This window comes from Seriola dumerili, unplaced genomic scaffold (assembly GCF_002260705.1).
Source record: "Seriola dumerili isolate Sdu_G_001 unplaced genomic scaffold, Sdu_1.0 BDQW01000068.1, whole genome shotgun sequence".
Taxonomy (NCBI): domain Eukaryota; kingdom Metazoa; phylum Chordata; class Actinopteri; order Carangiformes; family Carangidae; genus Seriola; species Seriola dumerili.
This window is the reverse complement of record NW_019174323.1, coordinates 14,048,365-14,068,481: the sequence shown is the minus strand read 5'-3', so window position 1 is coordinate 14,068,481 and position 20,117 is coordinate 14,048,365. Positions and strand designations below refer to the sequence as shown.

Here is a 20,117-nt window from a genome sequence, read left to right as displayed (position 1 = left end):
GGACAGACTGACACTGCTGCTTTCAAATATTGTGAAGTAGAATGCACTATAGAAAAGAATATACTGAGGAAAAAAAATACACATTTGCTATAAGAGTTAGAAAAACGTGCGTATTGACACAGTGGATCATACTGTTCTGAACCGTCTTAAGCACCAGGTTGGTTTCCAGCGTTGGGCTGTGCCTCCTACCTAACAGACCTTTTTCTGTCAAATATGGAACTGTCCTCATCTGCCCCCATCACCTGTGGAGTACCTCAAGCCTCCACTCTAGGGCCCAATTTCTTATACTTGATCCCTTTAGGTTCCATCTAACCAAAATATAATACCTCCTATCATTGCTATGCTGACGACACTCAGCTATACCTCCCATTAGAACCTGGTGATAATGATATTAATAATTTGATGCTCTATCTCCTTGAATGCCTCCAGTATGTGAAATATTAGATGGCAAATAACTGTCTCAAATTAAATTATAGTAAGACCGATTCCATCGTAACACATCCCATATGACCCCTGGCCCCTCACCTCAATGCTCAGGCCAGAAATGTTGGTGTCATCTTTGATTCATAGAGCCATAAAATTTGACAAACAAATTAACACTGTTGTGAAAGGTTGCTATTTCCAGAAAGGAACAGCCAGACATAAACCATTCCTCTCCTTTAATGATCTGAAGGTTGACAAAAACGCCTTTACTTCCTCCTGGATTATAGCAATGCTCTCTATTTGGGAATTAGCAAATCCTCCTGGTCTTGTCTACAGCTGGTGCAGAATGCTGCAGCCAGACTGTTCACTGGTACCCGGAAGAGAGACAGCATTCCACCTGTACTTGCATCCCTGTACTGGCTACCAGTCAAGTATCAAATTGAGTTCAAGGTTCTTTCATTTGTTTTTAAGGCTTTACACGGTCTGGCAGGCTGGTCTGGCAGGCCAGTACATCCCCTGAGCTCCTGTGCTCCCTTTCTATCCCCAGATCTCTCCGATCCGCAGGCCAGCTGCTCCTGGCTGTCCTTTTGTCGAGGATAAGGGGAAAGGTTGATCGGGCATTTGCCGTAGGCGCCCAGTTTTCTCTGGCTTTGAATGGCCCTATTTATGGCTCTATTTTTCTCTTTCAGCCTCTGTGCTTTTTTGTCTCTGCCTATGGGGTAGTTAATTTGTTTCCTTGCTTTGTTTCCTGTTTCCTTTTGGCTTTTATCATGTCATGTTATTTCTTTGTATTTTATTGTACAGCACTTTGATTTGTTTAAAATGTGCTTTTAAATAAACTTGATTTGAATTGAAAATATTATTTAATTATTTAATTAATATTATGCAAGGAATGACAAAACAAAAAACATATAAAAGTGATAAGTTATAAATTGTTAAATTTACACTTCATACTCCAGACCAGAGGGGGGCGACAAATCTTAGGGTTACTACCACAGAAAAACCATCTAAAGAAGAAGACAAAGAACCAATCAGCGCTCATCGTTGCCGCGTGACTTGCAGCCAATCAGCGTCACCTTAGGTGAATTTCAAAAACTCACCCGCCATGATTGTTATGTTTTTCGGCTGAGCAGAGTCCGTCCGTTGCCCTCTTAGTTTTTGTTTACTTAGTTTTTTACAAGACGGTCCCAAGAAGGAGTTTGTTTTAAGGCTTTTTGGAAAGGACGGGGTAAGACGAATGTGTAATTAAATGTTGTCTAATTAGCTGTTTTAGGCCTTTCGTTATTAATTCAACAGTTAAGTTAGTTGGTCGCTTCCTCTTGTTTCACGATCAGTCGTTGCGGGGCAGCTAATTGAGGTGGCTAACGCATTAAAATCACAATTTTGCTCAAACGCAGCGTAAGTTTTCACAGGCTTTATCAATTACCGATAGCTAAATGTTAGTTAATCCTTATGGTCAGTGGTCGAAGTGAAATTGTAATCATATGGGCCGTGATAAACAAGTTAACGTAAAGTTTTGTATCACTGCTTTAAGCTAGTAAAATATTGCATTTATTATCCAGGCGAAGTATTTCTCACTAAATACAAAAGTTGTACGTGTTGACTCATTCTGGCCTATGTTTGTATATTCTGGCTCTTGTGTTTCTTCCCCTTATTATGGTTTGGTTAACCTCGTGGCTCTTTGGTGTTTACTGTAGTTTAATTCAGTCACGTTAGCCTGTTAGCTAACGCTACCGTAACTGAGGTTAGGCAAAACAAGTTTATTCATATTTAGAGACACAAGAAGTCATATAAAAGCGTTGTTCTGGATAAAGTAAAGTAATCATGTAACGTTAAAGTAGCGATATTTGAATAATCTCTGTTGTTATTATGTTATTAACTGTTGATGGGCACTTGCAGTAGCCGTTATAATATTTGTTGACTTAAAGTAAAATGAGACAGTTACAGTTACATGTATGTGATGCACCTTACAATCTGTAATAACTGTCATATCCAGTGTTCCTCTAATACATCCTCTACCTCTTCATAATTATTCCAGATAACATGGACTCTCGATTTGCTCACCTGCGCCAGCGGGACACCAGTGTGTCTATGCTGAGGGTAAAAATGTCCCGCAGAAGGTCTCAGTCCCAGAAGGAGAATCGGGATCGGGCCGTGAACACACGTAGGCAGCTGGACAAACTCCCTGAACTGGATATCTCTTCCCTGGATACCTCCATCGCGATTGCCAATATGTCAATCATTAAAGAGAGGACGCAGAACATTGCAAAATCTGCTAAAAGTAATGCTTCAATATCCATCACAGCTTCAACTCAAACCAAATAACCTGTGCACATGTACAATGACCAATAACCCTCCATTTTAATGATTAACATGTCTTTTTAGTGCTTTAATGGGTTACAATGACTAGCAGCCATTTGTATAGAAAACCTGCTGTGATCACTAGGCTGCTCTGCCTTTTTGTGCCCATCATTCTGACTAACTTGTGCCTTATCCCACACTTGTTTGTCCACAGGTATAGCAGTAGAAGAGAGGTTGAAACAGCTTGAGCGCTGGAAAGAGCGGAAGGCTCTTGAGAAGGAGAAGGAAAAGAGAGAAAAGGAGCGTAAAGGGGTATTTAAGACTGGCCTGTATCATCCCAATGACACCATTAGCATTGTTTCCCTACCTGTGGCCCCAGCTGCTCCAAAAAGAGCTAAAGAGGTGAGCAAGGACTCAACAGTAGACTTGTTACTGTAATTCATACCCCTACCCCACTGCTTTTATTTGTTCTTACTGGATATGAAGACATAAGTAATAACAAAGGGAAACTTATTTGTGGCTGGGTTCACTTTAATGATTTAATGATGCTTGTCTTTCAGACAAAAGTGATCCCATCCCAGAGTACCAGAGTCACCCGTTCAATGAAACAACAGCAAGTGCCGCAGGTACTATTTTCTCTCTGATCTGGAACATCTTTCTGATATTAACTTCCATAAAATTAAAAGCTGTTATGCACTTTGTTGCATCATTTTTCTTTTGCCCAAATCTCTACAGCCATTGAAGAAACAAGACCCAAATACTGTGGCAAAGAAAGGTAAACTAATTGAATGTTGCTTTTTATTTTAAATGATTCATACTATCTCCTGCAACCTGGTGATTTTATTTGACTTTATATCTGACGTGTTGCTCTTCCTATAGCTCAACCTGCTGTGGAAAGATCAACCAGGACCCGGGTGGCTCCTGTCAAGCCTGCACCGGCACCAATTACAACCAAGACCAAAGTTTCTGCAGGTAACCAGTAAGAAGAAAAAATCTTGCACTTAAGTGGACCTTGAGACCAGCTATCATGTTGGTTTTACCCTATTGTGTTTCCTTATTTACATCTCACTCTGTGTCATGCCATCCTACTGTAGTGGAGCCTGCTGTACGAGCTTTGTCGACCAGATCAGCCAACAGGCCTCCTGTTACATCGGTTCCTGTGATGAAAGACAAAACTAAGGACAAGGCTGCAGGTACCGTACTCAAAGAGCCAAGGCCAGAGTTCAAGCAGGTTTTTTTTTTTTCTTTGGCATTGAAACTGTAAGACCACTGGCGGTATGATGGTCAAAGCAAACTGAGAAAGATGGTACTGTTCTAGAAAACCACTCTTACTGTTGAATATCCCTTCCCACCCACAGATGTAAGAACCACTAGGAGTAGAGCCATTGTCAACCCTGTGGCCCCTCCTTCTGGCAGAGACAGAAACTGCAAAGGTACCATTTAAAGTTGATAGTTTCACATGTGAACATGAGCAATTGTTTTTAATTTCTTCCCGGTTTCTTAATGCATTTTGTTTTTTTTTTTAATACAGCGAATGTCAACGACACCACCCAGGCTCCTGTCCCCAAGGTGAGCATTTCTGTGAGTTTACGCAAGGTGTTCAACCTGCGATGACATTTTATTTTTATTTTTACTAGTAACTTGTTGATCACATAGTTTGCTGTTACTGTCTTGTGTAGGAGCCTGAGCTGAAGGAGCCAGAGGAAACACTTCATCCTCCCAGCCCAACGCCCTGCTCTGAGGAGGAGGAGGAGGACATGATGGTGGACCAGGCTCCAGCCGACTCTGTCCCTGCTGTGGAGCCTGTTGAGGCTCCTGTCTCTTCATTTGCCCCAAAGGGGTTTGTCTTCCAGGCTCCTGTTGGCTTGTCGTCCTTCAAGTTTGAGCCTCTCACTCCTCGCTCAGCAGAGGCCTTCCTTACACCCAGGTGAGTCTGTTTTCTCTCTTTTTCTATTTTTTTAATTGTTTGTTTTTTTTAAGCTATTTAAAATACAGGAAAGCTTTCATGTTGTGATATTGTTGCATCTAAATGTCATGTTGTGACTCTTCCTACCCAGCTCCAGCTTCACTCTTCCACCAGCTCCTGTATTCAACATTGAGCCTCAGTCTGGACCAGGGGAACCCTCTCCCTCTATATCCCCTCGCCGCTCCCCACCTCGCACATCTCCCACAGTGGCTCCTCCAACTTCAGCCAGCCCCCTGGAATCAAAGCATGATGTACCATACTTCAGGTGACATATTTTTTTTTAATCTTGTAGTCATATATTTTAGTTTTATAATTAATTGTTCAGTTAATTCAGCGTTTTAAATGCATTCATTTTTTTTTTTTTAATTCAGATCGGAAATTGCCAATGAGACAGACAGACTTACGACTCTGTCTGTCCACTGGGAGTCCAAAGTGGAGGATGAGTCCATTCCAGAAGAGAGTGAGTGTATCTTCTCTAACAAGGGCAGAGTGACATCCTAAATATGCGACTATTTAATTTGCTGCTACGGAGGTGGTGGTGTTCCTAACAGGGGAAAAATGCCAGTATTCCCTAACTGAAATATTGTAATTAAGTGTCTTTATTGCTCCTGTCTGTTTAGTGAGAGACCGTATGCGTACAGCTGTCGGCCAAGCGAGGCTGTTGATGAAGGAGCGTTTTAAACAGTTCAGTGGTCTAGTGGACGACTGTGAGCTGGGCCGAGGTGAGAAGATCACCACCTGCACTGACCTGCAGGGATTCTGGGACATGGTTTATTACCAGGTGAGTGCCTCACAGGAGAGGGACAACACATTGTTTCAGACACCAAATGTATAAAGAGAAGCACAATTTTACATATTTTTTCACTTGTCAGGTAGAGGATGTCAACAAGAAGTTTGATGCTCTCAAGGAAGCAGAGGGCCGGGGCTGGGTGGAGGAGCACAAGCCCCCACCACGACAGAGGAAAGTAGTGAAGGTGAATACTCTGAAATTAATTTAGATTCATGAACACTCCATCATCATCATCATGAGAGTTTACATAGAAGTTAAGAAGCAAGAAGTGCAATGGTCTGAAAACACATGTCCTTTTGACAGAAACCATCAGCTGCGCCTGCCAAGCCAACAGGAAACAAAGCAGCAGCCAAGTCTCGCCTGGCTGCCGTGAAAGCAGCCATGAAAGCCAGACAGCAGGCAGCTGAGGCAGAGAAAGCCACAGAGGATGCTGGTAAAAGTGAGGATGACCCCAGCCTGAACTCTCAGGGACCACCACCCCAAGAAGAGGCCCAAATGCCAGACACTGTGGTCTTTGATGGAGGCTTCTTCCAGGTGGAGAGCCCAGCCAAACCACCAGGTAAAAGAAAAGTAACTACACGCCAAAGGCTGTTTCCAGTACAGTGTACTGTTCCCAGCTGCTTGAGCTTTAAGATTTGGGTTAATAACTAATTCATACATATTGTTGTCTCTGTAGGTTCAGTTAGAAGATCCAGCCGCCTGAGTGCCGCTGTGCTGCCTCAGGCCTCTCCCTGCTCCAACTATCTCACACCCAGAAGAGTCACTCGACGATCCCTTGCATTGGCACAGACTCCCGTTCAGACCGTCGCCTCTCTTGCTCAGCCCGTTCTCACTCCTGCCCACCTGCGTCTCACCCTTGACCAAACCCCAGCACAAGCACCAAAGTCTCAGGGAGGCACTCCTCAGCCGCCCCAGGAGAGAAAGGACACTGTAAATGTCTGTTTCTCACCTGTCAAAGAAGTGCTTTCAGACAACACCCAGCCTGAGGGAAGCACTGCACAACAGGAAGAACCGGTCTCTAGACCAGTACATTCACTGCCATCCATTTCTGTAGTTGAGGCGAAAGACGAACCAGCTGAAGCTGCTGATGTTGACATCCCTGTCTCTCCAAGACGCTCCCTCTCTCCACGCAGAACACCTCCTGTCTCCCAGGCCCCTGAGCCCTCATCATCTCTGAGTTTCTCGCTATCACCCTGTGCGAGTCCTAGCCAGCCTCCCATCTCCCCCCCTGCTGCTGTGCAGGGCCACGTAGAGGCCCAAGAGTCTGTGTGTTGTACACCAGACAGCTCAGTTGTTGAGGTAAACAATTTCTCTGGCTTCACTAGAATTCTGTTTTGAAAAATCTCACACTCAGAGGTTGTTTGGATCACAGCTTTGAGTGATCCAGTCTTCTCTGTCTATACAATAAACAAATTCTCTTGTAACTTTAGGAAATTCCTGGGTTGGACTTTGAGCGTTACCTTCAGCCATCACAGAGATGCAGCCTGTCACCAAGGGGGGCAGTTGCCATAGACACACTGTCACCTATGGCAGTGGATGTGGAGATGGAGAGTCCCAGAAGTCAATCTGAGGATCTGCTAACTCAACAAGAACCAGGTACGACTTATACCCATAGGCACTGTGCATGCACACACGCTGGGTACACTTTTTACCTTAACAACACTAATGGGTTTTAAAGCTGCAGTAGGCATATTGACATTTGAAGAAATGAATTTATATAATAGGAATTTGAGAAGTAGTAGTTTAAAAAGAAATTCAGATCTAAAAAAAAAAATAGTTTTAACTGTCAAGCCTGAGACATCAGATCTGCATACTGCAGCTTTAAGTACAAATGTTGTGATTTTGTGGTTTTTCTTCTGGCGTTGGTTGATTTTAAACTGTTACAAATTGCACATTTTTACTATTGTTGCTCACGGTTATGCTCACTCTCTCACTGTTGCCACAGCAATGCCAGAGGTGCCTTCAGTGTTAACCACAGTGTCACCACAGGTTAAAGTTTCTTCCATTTTTTTTTTAAATTTCTTATCTTCCAAATATTGACTTTGAACAGTTACCTATACTCTTAACTAATACTTTTGTTTCTTTATTGCAGCCTTAACATTGCTAAATATTATTTCTGAATTTTCTTGGTGCATTTTTTAGGTTCGGACGGCAGAGTCTGCCCTGCTTCTTTTCACCCCGGACCCAAAGGAACGGATACGCCAGTCAGTTTGTCCAAGTGACCTCATGGTCTTCACCCCTCCCTCTAATGTGTAGCAAACTGTTTTTCTATTTTAAATTTTAACATGTATTCACTAACTTTGTTATATCCTTTGAGAAAAAATGTATTTGAGTGATTTTGACATTTATTTTTAGATTACTGGAAAATAGTTTTATCTTACAAGATGGTTTGATTAAAGTTCTAGTTAAGAACAAGGAAACGACCACTACTCCTCATTTACATCCAACAAATCAGCGACACTCTCGATGCTTTTATTACTGCATTTGAAGGCTCCAGGCATTTTGTTCAGTTTTGGACTGTTGTCTTCATCCTGCGTTCATCAGGTTTCACTGCTGCATCTGCAAATGTGAAGCAGAGATAAGTGGACGGAAAGCCAGAAAGGAAAAGCGAAAGGCGCCATCTGGTGGCAGTATTTATGCTAAAGAAGTATTGCTTGACTTGTCAATATTCATTTCATTATAATATATAAATTGAAACACTGTAATACTAAGCCAGTATTATATTGTTGCTTAGACTTTTAACTAATGTTGGTTATGTGTGTAAAATGAGAAAAGGCATAAAACACAGTAAAAAAAAAGAAGTTGGTTCATGAAGACTGCCTGATTAAATCTCATGGATAAAGATTCATTACATAAAAACCAATACACTGACCCAACAAAAACAAATAAATCTTAGCTTGGAATTAGTAAAAGTAGTCTACCTGGCTCTTATTGGGCTTTAGTGATGTAACTCGGCCTCCTGGCAGTTTGTCTTCCTCCATGTTTTTAGTCACCAACTGGTGATGGTCAAACGCAGGGAAGAAAAAGTGGTAGAAGAACTGATGAACTGTCTGGTTTTTGGCCTCCATTCTTCTGGTTTGCATTCCCTTCCCCTCACCTTTATGCTCTTCTGTGTACTCTAGAAGAAATATAATACATGTTTTAATACATATTAGACCAAACATTAGCTGGTGTTTCATAGTTTTTGAGTTTTATGATTTTTTTCTAGTCGATACTATATATCTTTCCCAACATAAAATAAAAGCCAACATTACAAACCTGCAGACCAAAGTTGCTTATCGACTTTAGTCTTGACATCTTGTTGACTCTGTGAGATGTCCTGAGCAGGGATCTATGATAAGATGTAAATACTATTATAAAGATTTAAGAGAAAACCATATAGCCAAGTTTATTACACACTTCATTAATATCAACAGCAAGGGTGTAACAACATTGCTATTAATACAGGATATTGGGATGTCTTTCTGATACAGATACTCATGAAATTCGTGTTGCATGTGAAGTGGTGCCTCAATCAAAAACATCTGGTGCAGCGATTAAGATAAATGTTGATTTGTTTTGCATGCTAGATTGCCTGTAGCAACTAATCCCTGCTGATTTAGGGTTGGAGATTTCAGGAGGGATGGGGGAATTCTTCAGAGGTGCCACCTGGACAGAACAAGTATTTAAAGGTTTGCTGCAAAGACTACACTCACCTCGGGAAGATCTCCGCTGGTCTCAGCATTAGATCTGGACAGGGGCTGGCGCTCTGGCAGACTTTCAGAAACCCCCTGACATTTCACCTCAGCACAGCCCAGAAGTACCTCAAAAAACTCCAGGAATGTAATCTGCAGCAGAAAAAGAGAGACGACAACAAAAGTGATACAGAGGAGGGAAAGGAATACACGAACTGAGGTAGGTGGATGAATGCTAATCTTTCAATGGGCATTGAAAAAAATGATTGATGAGTCAGCTGGTGTAAAGCCTACAGGCAGACCTCCAGATTCAGGCAGGAGGACAGGTTGTTGGGGTCACGGCACTCTGCAGTGATGATCTTCAGTAACCTCGCTGTGGTCAGCTTATCGTCCAGCAGACGAAGATCCTTGCAGGGGTTACAATAAACTTATCAACACCGAGTCTTAAACAAGGTGGGAATTATACATTTTATGTATGTGACTGACATTTGTTTCTAATTAATCCTGAGTGTGATATGTTGTTCTTGGTAAGGGAGACTTGTAGCTGAAAAGTAGGCGACATCATTTTCAGTGGGTAAAACAGCCATGCAATAGTTTGATGTATTTTTTTAACCTTTTATAAATTCAACTCAAAACTATTTAAAATTGTAAGGAAGTCTGTTGCACCTTGAACATCCACAGCATGTGTCTGTAGGTCATGGTCTGGTCATCTCCCAGAGCTGCGTGGACACTGCAGTAAACCTGGTAAACTTCCCAACATCTCTTCATGTAATTCCCAGCCGCCACTGAAAGGTGTGGCTCTCCAAACAGGAAGCCTGGATATACACAGGTATACTTAGTGAGCACAGCTATTACTCAATAATATATGGCTAAGAAAGGGTGTTGAATACAACACCATCAGTTTCTGTAGGTGTGTCCTCTCAGAAAAAACATGAAAAACACCAGGAAAATGAGGAACCTGCAAACTTATAAGGACCTGATGGACAAAAACATCTGCAGTAATTGTTTGTTTTTTTTCTCCAATGTTTTGCACTAAATCTTATTAAATAACTGGCTCTCCTGTCTGGGAGCTTTCTAATGTCCCTATTTGACACTTTTCATGCTGTAATAAATCAGCTTGCAGGTTCCTCTCTCATCTAATTTGTGTACATGCATGTTAGCACCTTTTACTTTCTTAGCATTAGGAAGGATGTCGTCTGTTATCAGTTTGGATAAGCAGGCAGCCAAAAGGTAATTCTGTGACCTGTGAAAAGTATGCAAAGTATAAACGAGTTACAGAGGAAAAAAAAAAAGTTTTCTATTACAATCTTGTCTTTGTGTTATTCCTTGGTGCGATGGTGATTGGTGAACTCTAAGGTCACTTTAGCACATTTTAGTGTTAACCTTTTTAGATTGGATAAAGTTTGAAATTCATTGCCATCAAGCTAGTGGCTCCGCATGCCTTCAAAGAGGAGCTTAGAGCTAAATGCTAATATCAGTACGCTAACATGCTAACATCACTATTATGTTAGGCAGGTGTAATGTTTACCAATTTAGCTTTGTTAGCATTCTAACATTTGTTAATTAGCCTAATACAAAAAGTACAGCTGAGTCAGAGTCAGAATTTTGCAACGTATTTTGTACTGGACCAATTAACCTGAAGAAAATAGAATCAAAAGAGTTATTACAGTTAATCTTGAAGATGGTCATGAATGTCTGAACCAAAATATCATGTCAGCCCTCTCAGTGTCAGTGGAGGAACGACTGCACAACTGAGATTTCCAATCTACTGGTGATGATCTGTTGGAGCAGGTTCTATTCCTTACACCATGTCCTTATTATAGATGTGGTAGGCCACGATCACTAGACAGCTGAGGAGCCTACGAAGCGTCACAGGGGTAAACGGGCAGTGGATCTCTGCAGTGGCATCCTCTGGGGCACACAAAGAACGACAACATTAACCACAGTGTTCAAGTATCCCAAAAATACTGTAATTATGAAACTATCAGTATCCTGTATATGTGAGGTGTAAGAGAGACTATGAATGGCGGTCCCTCTCACCTTTGATAAAATGGTTTATCTGTGTCAGCGTGATGTCGTGATGGTGGATGTGACAGTCTTTGAGCAGGCGCCACAGCTGCAGGTGGGACAGCAGGAAGGTGTTATCTAGCGAGTGGGCAAGACCAAGTCTGCTGTAGAAACTATAGATGGACCGCAGCTCCATGTCTTTCCTCAGTATCACAAACTCCACCTGTTACTCAGGACACAGGATTGAAAATAAGGATCAAGGGTTAAAATCATACTGTATGTTGACAGTGTTACAATAAAGTGGGACCTTACCTGTTTGCGCTCCGTGTCACGCTTTCTCTCAGGGATTTTATCCAGAAGACATTCAATGTTCAGAGCCATGTCTGGTCCTAAGGCAGATGAATCACTACCTAACAATGGAAATGCACCTGTAACAAGATGCAAAATTAAAGGTCAGGTTTTCAGACTGTGACACTGTTAAGTATCTCCTTGTTGGCAGACTGAGCATTTTAAATGGAGCTATGTGCTGTAGGTGTTTACCACACAGAGGAGTGGGAGCTCTGTTTCCATCCAAGTTGGGTGTCATCATCTGATCATCCACAAACTCCCCTTCAAAAACATGCCCATCCTTGAAAGTGAATTTTCCCTATGAACCATAAAGCACAGTCACTTTTAGTGTGTAACAATTTACATCATCTTAGGATCACTGTAGATGTGTTACTGAATATGATGAGTACCTTTGGAGACATATGCATATAGACATTGACAGACAATTCTGTATCTCTAATTAACCTTCCCATCTTTTTTATTGTTCTTCCATTCTCCTTCATAGATTGCACCACCAGCGTAGTAAAACGTTCCAAGTCCGTGTCTCTGACCCTGAACGAAATCCCCTGTGTACCGATTACTCTGGGAATACTGGGATCCATCAGCTCGCCTCAGGATCCAGATGTGTGTTCCTCGCCCATGCTGCAAAAGAAGTGAGCTCATGTGATTCACAACAAAAACATATAGCAAGCTTGGTGTTTTAGGGGGGATACAAAGCTATTTTCCTGGAATAACTGTAATGTCTTTGCGATAATAAACAAACTGTCAATCTAGGAGAGGGCTGGGATAATAATACAGGATCATTTGCTACAGTATGCATGTATGATTTCATACCTGGACTCCATCCTGCCACATCCCAACATACTGCTGTCCCAGCTTTAGCCACCGCATCGTGCCTTCTCCATGTCTCAGGTTGTTCTTCCACTCACCAGAGTAAATGTTGCCAGAAGGGTAGCTGTTAAGAAACAGATGTTACCTTTAGAAGTTCAAATGTAACTCAGGCAACAGGTTAGATCATTTACTCTTGTACATACCATCTCTCTCCCAATCCCTCTCTGTTGTTCTTCACCCAGTCTCCTTTGTACCAAGAGGTTTTATCCTGGTTATAATACACTACACCCTAACACAAAGACGACCAATTAAAAAAAAAAGTAAAACAGGAACGACTATTCCTGATAATAAATTGGTGAATCATACCTTTCCGTGCCTCTTGCCCTGATCCCACTGCCCTCTGTATAACACACCGTTTATGGCACATTTGTAAATTCCAGTCCCATGTCGTATACCATTGTACACTTCGCCTGTATAGGTGCTGCCATTTGGCCAGGTGTAGGCACCCTGGCCCATGGGAATGTTACACACAAATTCTCCCTGTTGGATTAGAAACTTCAATTTAATTCAAGATTTTGATGTGAGCATTTATAACCATATTATCATACTCTCATTCTACGCCTTTCTCAGTTTTATTATTATTTTGCATGTATACAAGATGCATGTTGAGAAATGTACACACGAGTTATCAATCAAATTTAAGTTCATTAGTAAATAAAACATATTTTATATATTACAATATAAAGAAAATATAAATATGAAATATAATAAAATTTAATAACAGTACCCTACCTCATATTTCATCCCACCTGCCCACGTGAAGACACCTGCTCCATTCATTAGTCCCTTAGTAAACATACCCTTCACAAAAAAGTATGCATACTGTATTATAAAATCAAATTTATAAGCTTTTCCAACTTTTTCAAAATGTAGTGTTATTTGCTTTTGCACCTTGTACATATGTCCTCCTTCAAAACAAGCAACACCTTCCCCATGCGACTGGCCGTCACAGGTTTCCCCTTCATATCTGTCAGTGAGAGACACCAGAGTTAACACCTCAGACACAACCAGTTCCTCACTGCCACAAGTCCTTGGAAATGCATTTACTTTATCCAGGCAGGTTATGATTAGTTTAATTTAATCAATGTTGCGTGATGATTTACCTCTGAATAGTTAGGTTAAATAGTGTGGGGAGTTCACAAATGTCATCATGTTCGGGCTGCTCGTCGCTAGCAGGGTGGAGGTTGGTTTGGTTCGGTTCCACATCCGCTGAATTTACCTTTAAACTACCAGAGCAGCTCACTAACTTTCCTTTTTCCCATCCTTCCGCTGTCTGTTCCGGATCCGCGTTTCCACATTTCTTCTTGTTTTTATGTTTACCACTTATTGTCGTAGTTTTCTTCTCGTCTTTCCCCTGTGTCATTTTGCTCCGTTTATGTATCTCACGTACAACGCTAGGCTCCTCTCCATGGCAACGACGAAGGACGGTTACAACTACGGCAACTTTACTCAGTCAAAAAGGACAATACGACACACAAATGGCAACTCTTCATGTATATTGTTTATTTCCTCCAAGTATATTAAAAACAGGAACATATCTCAAAAAAACAAACAAACAAAAAAAAAAACAATACCAAGCATCTGAACAATACAAATATACAATATGCACAGATTGGGCTCTTGATAGTTTGTCATGGTCAGTCTTGTGAGATGATTTCCAGGTTGGCGAGGTGTCTCATGGTTGGCCTGCCGTGAGGGCAGTTCCATGGATGTTCAATTTCCCCCATGTGAACCACCAGCTTCTTCATCTCACTGACACTCAGAGCGGTGCCAATCATCACCTGAGGATGGACATAAGCAAAACAATTTCTGTAAAAACAAATTCCTTTAAAAAGTGAAATGTTATTCAATGAGTCTATGACAAAACTAAAATTTTATTTTGTTACCAAAAATCACAAATGCTTACACTACTACCAAGACTTGAAGTTTTACATTTGTGTCATGAGATGTGCATGTTTACGTTTTCATTCATAGCAAACATATTATTGCATTATTGGCAATCAAATTAACAGCAGTGCTACATTACAACACAAAAAATGAAAACACATAAAAAGTAAAACATGCTCTGCAGTAAGCTAAACATACAAACACACCGGTGTAGTCATGTAACCTCTATTGGCCAAGGAGGGAATATAATCACAATTGACTTATTGAAGTGTCTGTTTATTATCAGTATAAACTCACAGATTTCCGACAAGCTCTGGAGGCAAACATCTGTCTGACTCTGGATGGTCGGCACATGACCCCTGGGCTGTCACTCAACATGAAGATCAGCTCCTCAATATCGCCTGGACCGAAAGTCCAGTTCTTACTGGTGGGCAGAGACACCAGCTTCACCCTCTCCATCACCTGAGCTAGAATCGCAATGAAAAATCTGACTTAGTAATCGTAATTATCAAAATAGGAAATCTGTCTGTCAAACATGAGATGAAATTAACTCATGTTTAATCACTCATATCAAACAGCTGAACATCCATACCGTCCTCGTCCACCAGAAATTCGAAGCCATTCTTTCTGAAAATCTCGATGTTCTCTAAGAGAACATTCTCACTGACCGCAGGGAGGTGAAGTTTCTGAGGGCTGGAAATAAAAAGGAAAAAAAACAAAAACAAAATTCAATCACTGACCAGTAAAGAAAAAAAAAAAAAAGGTACTTCTAAACAATACAGTGCAAAGATTAATCTACCGATTTATACTCCTCTTACACTATGAGTTTCTGTCCTTGGAGCACAGTGTGCTGCTGCAACATCTCAAAGTTGTATTTCTCATCAGTGGCGTGTTGGTCGATCATGAAGATGTCCGAGTTGAGTTTGGTGATAATGAAGCCCAGGTTAAACTGACCGATGATCTCCATCTCTTTGAACATGTCTTTACTGTTGAGATGAAAGTAAGATCGTTTACTGTTCTGGTAGTTACACTTGAATAGTATACTAATAATATACTCAACAGTAGTTATAGTGTAGTAGTGAAATCTTACCTGATCTCCTTCTTCAGCTCGTCCTCTGCACTTTGGTTTTCTCCAGGGTTGATCTTGGCCCTGAAGCGTCGGTAGCGTAGCTCGTCGCTGGCCTTTTGTTTCTGCTGGTCCTTTATCCTCCTTATCTTCCCTTCAAGCTCTTGTAAAGAGAACTGGAGGGGCACTGTCCTCCTCTGTAAGCAGATTGGAGCATCCACTTTAGAGGAAGAGGATCCCTCAGAACAGTTTAAGAAAGTGTTGGATTTGAGATCTGTAGGGAAATGTAGATTCTCTGTCCTGGCCCTCTTAGCATCAGGGCTCACAGTACCGTCCTCATTTGAAGCGCATGGCTCAGTCTGTAACTCTTGCTCTTCAGGAGCTGTCTGACCGTTGTCTGATGTTTCTTCGAATGTTTCATCTTTTACACTGTCAATCAGCGGTTCGGGAGAACTGCGCTCCAGGCCAGAACAATGACTATCAGGAGCTGCTGTAGTAGAAACAAAACTGGACGCAGCTCTGTCTTTTTCATCCTCTGGATCGCTACACGATACCATTCTGTATCTGAATCCATCTAGCACTGACTTTCCCACTGGGGAGCATTCAGCTAGATCTTTTGCAGGTTTTAAAGGAGATTTAACACTTGAGTTGGAAGCAGGAGGTTTTACAGAACCCTTAAAAAACGTCTGCAGTGTTTTCTGTGATGGGCCACTGTTGGCAGATTTTGACATGTTTGATTTGTTCCCAGAATTGGAGCTGTGGTGACTTGAAAAAGCAGCTTTTAGACTGGCCAGGTTCAAGGATGACTTTGGGCTCTGTACCAGCGGTTCCACGGCCTCTCCTGGTTCTGGCATGTTCTCATTAGACGGGACCATGTGACGCAGGTCAGATGCTGATGTTGCATCTACAGACAAGTGACAGGAAAAATGTCAAAATAAAAAGCACTGTAATGGAAAAGTCTAAACCAAATCTATTCTGAAAAATCTCTCAGTGATATTACTCTGCTATAATATAAATATTTGCTGTACAACTGTTGATATGCAGGATAAATGTAATGATGTGCTCTTACTGCTGCTGGGCATGGGTGTATAGTTCAGGCTGATCTTATTGACTCCAGCCTCGTACATGCTGATGAGGGAGGTCTTTAGAATAGCCAGCAAGAGTTTCTCTTCCTGAAGGAAAATCTGTCGCTTGTCTGGGGTGACGTTCACATCCACACACTCTGAAATAACACCAAATAAAAACCCTCATGTGGTTCAGAAGGCCAATTCTGTATTTCAGGAATAGAGTTTTGATATAATTAAATTTTCTTACCTGAGGCAACAGCTATGTTCAAGGCAACAAATGGATACTGATGTCTGTTATACATGTGATACACTTCATTCACAAGTTTGGTCACCTGCAAGTTAGGAATATCCAGAGGTCAGGTTTTATCAATGAGTCCTCACCTTTAAATTTCCCAAAAAATCCACTACACATGAATTACCTTCAGGGGATCACATGGCCGGTTATTGATGAAGAAAAACTGTCTGTCTGTGGCGCTTCTCCCAACACCATGGTCTCCTCGTGACACAAACCCCGTCATGCTGCCAAAGTACACACAGGTTTTTAATTAAAAAACAAACAAACTCTGCTTTGTATGCAGAGGGAGGAATATAGGACTTTAATGCAATGGTGCCACTCACGTGAAAAGCTGTTTGGGAAGATCTGCATCCTTGAGTCCATATTCTTCAATAATATTTTCTGTAGGGGATACTTGTTGAAAAGGCAGAAGACTCTGCAGCTGCAGGACACACAACAGACATTAAACCATAGACATTTTTTAGTAGCGGAAATTAGAATAGAGAAACTCTGCAATGAAAATCAAGCTGGAAGCAAAACAGTTTTACTGTCTTATTTTGGAAAAATTAGACATTCACATACACATAGTGATGAAGTTACACTTACACTCTCTGCAGTTAAATAAAGATCATGGTCAATACAAATGTAAACACAATGTGCCAGTGTTCCAACCTGTTTTGGTCCAAATATGGCTCCTATATTGTCTCTCATGCTCTGGCTTCCACTGGTGCTGAGCACCGTGCTGCGCTTTCCCTGCCCATTTTGGTTGGAGCAGGTAATACGCACTCCAGTAGAGATGATACAGTACGACTGCAGGACGTGTATCATTTTGGTATATTCCTGAAAATACAAAGCAATGAAATATCAGGGATTAAATATGAATGATATATGCAATTTAAGTAGCCACTGATTGGCTCTACAGTAAAAAAAAATTTAAAGATACTAAATGAAAATTATGAAATGCCTACAGGCTTTACATGATTACATGTTCCGTTACATATCATGTCCTGAGAGAAGAGTTTTACTTCAGAATCATATAAATTATTCATGTGAAGTTAAATATGTAATATGTCATATGCCTTGTCCCTTTACTTTTTTACATTTCTGCCACCTATTCTCACTTTTATATTGATTTATGTGTTTTCCCTTTTCTCCTGTAATCCAGTAGGTTTCATTTATGGTATGAAAATCAACTTGCAGAGTCCACAAACTGGTCTGGGATAACGTGGAGGGATATCCAAGATTCAAGTCAAGACTTTATAACTTATTTACATAAAATATAAAATATTTTTTCAGTATAGCAATAAATAAATAATGATTAATTTATCATTATTATTAAGAAGATCGCTGTTCAGACTCAACATCTGAGTTTCCATCAGGCACGATTTCTCCGTTACCATTAAATGATAACGTAATTAAACAACTTAATGTTCACTGTCAGAATCTCAGGTAAGTGTAAAATCACTGTAAAGCAATTTTATATAACATGAATGGAAACCAAAGGCTGCCTAGAGTGTATAGGACTAACTGTTAAACCAAAAAGAAAACTGTGTGGAGTTACATAACATGTATGTGATAAGTAGTAAAAGGGCTAAAACATGCAGAAAAATCAGAATGATCGTTTTAATGACTGACCTTCTTTATGTTGCGCTGGAACTCCTTGTGTCGGACAGGCAGGGTGTAGAAAAGCTGCTGCAGGCTGACCGTGGTGCCCTGCTGACGGGGATGGGGTGACTGCTGCACCATGTGGCCCTTGTGGTCAAACACCAGCTTGGTCCCCACCTGGTTGGACTCATGGCACGTCACCACACTCAGATCACTGGAACGAGGAGTTGGAGGCTTAATGGGGTGAAAGGTATTTTAAGTGTATGTGCTGAATCAACGTGGCTGTTGAAGTGTTTTACCTCAGAGCACATAAAGAGCTGAGGGCTTCACCTCTGAAGCCAAATGTTTCCACATGGATGAGATCAGAGAAATCTTTCAGCTTTGATGTGTGATGCTTCAATGCTGTGGAACAGAGAGAGGAGGCTTCAGTAGGTCGGCCATGTTTAACGGAGCGTATACACGAAGCTGACACTTACTCAGTCCCTCAAAGTTGGCCTCTTCTACTCCTTTGCCATTGTCTGACACTTCAACTAGTTCAGTTCCACACTCCTTCAGTTTCACATCTGGAACATGCAACAATATGACACTGAGCATCACACAGCAATGACAAGCAATCATGTCATCTTGATTACTTTAAACAAAATCCTTTACAGTACAGTGAGAACCTTGAAGAGTAATCAGCCCATTTCCATGTGGGCTTCTGTTCTGATAGATCTCTATGTTTTCAATATATTTTGCCACAAAGGATTTATTTTGTTGCACTTTCTGAGACATTAAAACAGGATTGTCCATAATTTAAGCTAAATCGATATCTACCCTTGTGCTGGACTGTAAAACAAAGGCACCATGTCATTTTAACAAAGATAAAACCATTATTTTAATAGTGTTCACAACAGCAGCTCTCATGAGTGAAATGTGTTTTGTTAGAACCTCTTCATGTGACAAAAAAACCTCAGTATCAAACAAACTTTGTGTATATCTGTGCTTACCAACGTTGGTGGCTCCTGCATCAATGCTGTTTTCCACCAGCTCTTTGACAGCAGTGGCCAAAGTCAGCACCACCTGTCCTGAGCAGATTTGATGCACTGAGTGCTTGTCAATGGCCTTGATGGCTCCTGCAGGTTCGGAGCTACTGAGAAGAAAACATGCACAATGGTGAATAATAACGTCGCCCTCTGCTTTATTAATACCGCTGCAACAGATTTACGCATGCTTAACTATAAAGATAATATTAAAGGTGTAATAAACTCATGAAAACCATTCTCTAATCTGTGATGAGTATATGAGGACTGTGGGAATGTTAGGTGACCTGATTATAAATTGTGGAGTCCTACTTAAGTTTCTTTGGATCTAAATATACATGTATGGATGTAATTATACATAAATGTGCAGTTTTTAGTGAAACGTGATACAGGTTAAAAAAAACCAAGACAAGGGAAATAATCGGGATAAAACGTAATAACATTTTAACATTGCATATTCAATATTCAGATTTGCACGGTGTTAAAAACAAATATCTGCAGGCAAATTAAATAAATACTATGGTAGCTAACTTACCAAGCATCAGACATTTTCAAAGCCTGAAAAGCTTGAGGCAAAACTCATTCAAACTTTGATATGTGGCGTCATCTGAAATAGATAAACCAAGAGACGCTAATTAACGACTTGACATTCATGCAAATGTAGCTAGTTTGTTTTCACGAAGTGTCGGTGGTAAAAACCGCTTCACGACATCGTGCTGTAAACACAAAAGTGAAGCTGTTCCGCGCGTAGTGCGCAAATTGTTCACGAGCGTCACCCGTGCGCAAAACCTGCGCAGTTTGACTATTAAAAGTGATA

At 41.0% G+C, this 20,117-nt stretch overlaps 3 protein-coding genes across 3 annotated transcripts; 1 reads left to right on the top strand and 2 right to left on the bottom strand.

Moving 5' to 3' along the window:
* The first annotated feature begins 1,583 nt into the window (after positions 1-1,583).
* Positions 1,584-8,170, top strand: dlgap5 (DLG associated protein 5). The gene is made up of 19 exons (XM_022742359.1): positions 1,584-1,651; positions 2,462-2,704; positions 2,939-3,126; positions 3,285-3,350; positions 3,460-3,499; positions 3,604-3,696; positions 3,819-3,917; positions 4,083-4,157; positions 4,256-4,293; positions 4,404-4,651; positions 4,782-4,955; positions 5,062-5,150; positions 5,311-5,471; positions 5,563-5,664; positions 5,784-6,039; positions 6,157-6,779; positions 6,911-7,076; positions 7,426-7,469; positions 7,623-8,170. The coding sequence occupies exons 2-19, from the start codon at positions 2,467-2,469 to the stop codon at positions 7,734-7,736; spliced, it is 2,814 nt and encodes a 937-aa protein (XP_022598080.1). The 5' UTR covers positions 1,584-1,651; positions 2,462-2,466; the 3' UTR covers positions 7,737-8,170.
* On the bottom strand, positions 7,959-13,742 carry LOC111219645 (radial spoke head 10 homolog B-like). Its single transcript, XM_022742357.1, has 18 exons — positions 13,483-13,742; positions 13,271-13,346; positions 13,112-13,180; positions 12,686-12,859; positions 12,523-12,608; positions 12,323-12,443; positions 11,954-12,130; positions 11,702-11,807; positions 11,474-11,589; positions 11,195-11,384; positions 10,960-11,065; positions 10,318-10,397; positions 9,821-9,969; positions 9,457-9,561; positions 9,176-9,307; positions 8,739-8,811; positions 8,402-8,598; positions 7,959-8,039 (listed from the first exon to the last, which is right to left on the bottom strand). Exons 1-18 carry the CDS (start codon positions 13,740-13,742, stop codon positions 8,028-8,030), a joined length of 2,229 nt encoding a protein of 742 aa, XP_022598078.1. The 3' UTR covers positions 7,959-8,027.
* A 170-nt stretch (positions 13,743-13,912) lies between these two features.
* pms2 (PMS1 homolog 2, mismatch repair system component) lies at positions 13,913-20,010 on the bottom strand. Its single transcript, XM_022743254.1, has 15 exons — positions 19,836-20,010; positions 19,268-19,407; positions 18,755-18,841; positions 18,578-18,680; positions 18,309-18,492; positions 17,346-17,513; positions 17,018-17,115; positions 16,819-16,918; positions 16,647-16,731; positions 16,402-16,554; positions 15,357-16,224; positions 15,085-15,252; positions 14,859-14,959; positions 14,564-14,733; positions 13,913-14,160 (listed from the first exon to the last, which is right to left on the bottom strand). The coding sequence occupies exons 1-15, from the start codon at positions 19,847-19,849 to the stop codon at positions 14,017-14,019; spliced, it is 2,583 nt and encodes an 860-aa protein (XP_022598975.1). The 5' UTR covers positions 19,850-20,010; the 3' UTR covers positions 13,913-14,016.
* Between the last annotated feature and the right edge of the window lie 107 nt (positions 20,011-20,117).